This window comes from Petaurus breviceps, unplaced genomic scaffold (assembly GCF_028583685.1).
Source record: "Petaurus breviceps papuanus isolate PSGF00001 unplaced genomic scaffold, PetGlider_PUasm1.0 556, whole genome shotgun sequence".
Classification (NCBI taxonomy): domain Eukaryota; kingdom Metazoa; phylum Chordata; class Mammalia; order Diprotodontia; family Petauridae; genus Petaurus; species Petaurus breviceps.
In genome coordinates, this window is record NW_027186374.1 from 672054 (window position 1) to 675839 (window position 3786).

Genomic DNA, 3786 nt, shown 5'->3' on the forward strand with positions numbered 1-3786 from the left:
TGGAGCATTCTCCCACTCCCCATGGGCCCCAAATTGGAAATCATTGGGTCAAAGAGCCCAGACCCTTAGCAGAACCCAAACCCTGTGTCAATAGCTAAAGAGAGGTTGACTCCTTCATGTGCCTGGTGGCTCCTGTGGACCCCTGTCCTCTGAGTTTAGGGAAAAGGAAAAAAGTCAAAGATGAGGGAACTAAGAAGGAGGCAGCCTCAGGGACAAATATTTTAGATGGTATTTAATAAGAGTAGGGAGCCAAGATACAGTTATCAGCAAGAATGCAACATATCCAGTAAGAGAAATGGGACTTAATCATATACCATCCTGGTACTGGAAAAAGGGTCTGGTGGTGGCTAAGGCAGAATGAACCTTTGGGGGCCTGCAGACAGCAGAAATTAAGTTTATCATTATGAATGGACGTTTTTGTGGGTTCCCCCTTCTCTTTTTTCTTAGACAAAGGCATACACACTTTCCATGGTTTTAGAAATGACCTCATGGGGGAATGGTAAACACCAATGTGGAACATCTAGCACGACGCTCTGACTTTTTGATCATGAGAATTAGGATTAGACAAGAGATCAATTCAGGAAGAAAACTGAGAGAGGGGAAAACATGCACAAAAAGGCATTCCCATCCTCAGTGCCCCTCCGTTTATTCCCGGCTAATATTTTGCAATTCAAATGTCTGCTAAGTACCTCCTGGGGTCAAAGTGTCCAGGCCAACGGGCTGTCTGCTGGCTGGCCAGATCAAAGCTGTCAATCTGATTTGTCATTGCCTGAGCCTATCAGTCCAACACACCCCAGCTCTATTTTGGTGACAGATTCTTTGGTGAGGGCAGGAGATGCTGGGGGTGTTTCTTGTACAGCGTGAGTCAGAGCCAGTCAGACTGGTGGTGCAGGGACAGTGGGGGGAAGCTGCAAACCCACACCCCACCTGGATGCCTGGAACAAGACCTGGCCCCAGCCCACTTGCTGTTCTTTCTTCTGTCTCTGTCTCTCTGTGGCTGTCTCTGTCTCTTTATCAGTGTCTATCTGTCTTTTCTCTTTGAAAGGGCAGTGATTTGACCCACTGTAAATTCATGAGAGGAAATAAGAAGGGGGAAATGAAGACGTGGAAACAGGCTATCAGAAGAATGAGGGGTGTGTGTGTGGGGGGGTGCATGACACAAACAAAAAAAAAACAGAAGGAAAGAGAAACCTATTAGCCATTTCCCATAAGTTAACTTAAAAACAACCCTGGGACTGAATTCAGTCCAATCTACCTGCTGATTAGAGACTTCACCTATCTCGGGGCTGCTGTCAAAAGACAAAAATAAAACTACAGTATTCAAGAAACAATTCTCAGAAGATTTGAGAACAAAATCTGGTGAAAGGCAATGTTAGCTAAGCTCTTAGCTATGATCTCCTCTTTACGGCCCCTGGTTATTTAAACCATCATGGATTCAAGCCATGAAAAGAAAAATTTCAATTTGAAATTTTATTAGCAGGTCCCTAAAATGCTTCAATAAAACATCAACGTGATCGACTTTGTTGACATAACTGGAAAATTGTTCTGGATGTGTTTTTTTTCCTTTTTTTTTTCTTTAAAACTTTGCCCTTTGTCCCAATGACTCAGACATTTTAGCAAAGTCAGTTGCCCGGTTTCCTTTCTGCCTCCTGGGCAATCCTGGGCAGTTGCACCTTGCCTCCCTGTCCCACTACCTAGGTGGGCCAGAAGGGAGGGTATCTGGCTGCTCTCACCAGGTTTGCCAGAAGGGGGCACCCTCTCCCTTTCTTGGGGGCAGGATCTTGCCTACCTGGGTGCCTGTGCCCAGGCAGGGGAGGGAGGGTAGGTGGACCAGCCTCCTCAGTTCCCAGCCAGCAGCTGAGCACCAGCACCAGCACCACCTGGGACCCACAGGAATTCTGGGGGTGGATGATCACGCTGCAGAAAGATGGGGAGCTGGGACAGCAGCCCGGGAAGCCAGCCCTCTCCAGAAGCCAAGGGGGTCCGAGGCCACAGGGCCAGGACAGAGCTGGTATATCCTGGACTACACTTAACCTAGTTCCCCAAGTGGGTTCCTGTGCAATTATTCATAGGAACTCAGGAAAGTGGCGTTATTTACTTCTTTTTAGAGCAAGGACACTGAGCTCCAGAGGGAAGCCTGGTGATCTGGTTGAGGTTCTCAGCAGCTCCCTCCCCTCCTCCCCTTCTCTGTAGGGGCTGTGATCTTGGGGCTGACGGAGCACAGTCCGCACTTGGAACAGGGAACAGGCTGTGTTGTACAATAGCCCGTTGTACTCAGTAACCTTCCATCCTTGATCCTCCAACTGCAAAGGGCCTCCCTCACTCATCCTGGAGCCCTGACTTCTCACCCTCCCCACATGCTACTGGTCCCTAAAACTGGGAGAGGATGACCCTCCTTAAGGCCAGGACAGCTGGCTTCAGTGGCAAGTAGGAGACCCTCAGCTCTTCCTCCCTTCTCCTTTAATTGCCTCCTTCTACCTCAGCCATTTCCCCAAAGGGTCTAAATGTCTGAGGAGCAAGACCCCATGGTTGCCCGTCCCTAGCAATGTGTGGGCAACACAGTGCCAGCAAGTCGGGGCTATGGGCCTGTTGAAGTTAGGGAGGGGTTGAGTTGAGTTAAATGAAGACGTTTTCCACCGATCTGGAAAAGTAAAGAAGGGAAGGAGAGGAAGGAGAATAGGTGAAGAAAGGGAAAGGGAAAGGCAGGAAGGGAGGTCCAGAAAGGGGAGAGGGAGCGGCGGGTCCCGGGCTACTCCTTGCCATCTACCAGGGCAGCCAGCTCCTTGATGACCCGAAGCGTGCCGCTGGCGTCCAGGCGCCGCTTCTCGCGGATGAGGTCCTCCAGACTGTGGAACCTGGCCGTGTGCACCTTGCCTTCCCCCAGATGCACCTTGAGATAGTACTGCAGCTGCGGGGGCTGGCTGCCAGCGGGCAGTTCGCCGCCAGCCTTGAACTCACGCTTGCCGAAGCGGCACCAGGCGGCGAAGCTCTCCGAGTTGGTCCAGCACACATCGGGGCTCTTGAGGCCCAGGTGGCCGCAGGCGTTCTGCACCACCAGCTCGGCCACCAGGGGCCGGTAGCGGTACCAGTTACTCACCACTCTGCCCACGTTGGCAGCTCCCGCCTCGTACAAGCTGTCCTGGCGAATCTCGCCCCGGTGCAGGTGGATGACCTGGCCGCCGCCCACGTAGACTGCCCAGTGTGGGGGCGGCGGGGGCGGGGGAGTTGACCCGGGAGGGTCCCCGGCAGGGGCGGCGGCGGGCGGCCGCAGCCACAGCAGCTCCACCAGGTCGCCGGGCTGGCAGAGGGCTGGCAGGGCAGTCACGGCGTAGACCCCCAGGTCCTCGGCGCCCCCGCCGGCGCCCCCGCCTCCCTTGGAGAAGATGCATTCTGGCCCACGGAAGGCGGAACACTGGGCTTCGTGTAGCACCAGCTGGTGCACCAGGTGATGCGGGTGGTGGGTGGGCGTCCCGGGGCCCGGGCTGCCCCCGCCGTCACCGTCGCCGTCGCCGCCACCGCTGCCACCACTGCCTGGGGGCCCCTTTATGCCATACTTGTCCTGCTGGCCTCTCTCGTCCACGTCCTCCTCCTCATCGGAGAAGAAGTAGGCGACCCCGACCCGCAGCTCGTCCTGCTCAATGCCCGACGGGTCCCCGGTGGGCAGCTCGCTGTAGCTCAGGTGGGTGATCCGGTCCAGCTGGTTTCCCATCAAGGACAGGCCGATGCCAGGGAGCTGGGCGCGGGGCACGAAGGAGCCAGTCCCGAATCCGGGGAAGAAAGCCAGAA

General features: G+C 54.6%; 1 protein-coding gene across 1 annotated transcript; it reads right to left on the bottom strand.

Moving 5' to 3' along the window:
* Positions 1-217: 217 nt before the first annotated feature.
* LRATD1 (LRAT domain containing 1) lies at positions 218-3751 on the bottom strand. The gene has a single exon (XM_069102792.1). The coding sequence runs from the start codon at positions 3707-3709 to the stop codon at positions 2750-2752; it is 960 nt and encodes a 319-aa protein (XP_068958893.1). The 5' UTR covers positions 3710-3751; the 3' UTR covers positions 218-2749.
* Between the last annotated feature and the right edge of the window lie 35 nt (positions 3752-3786).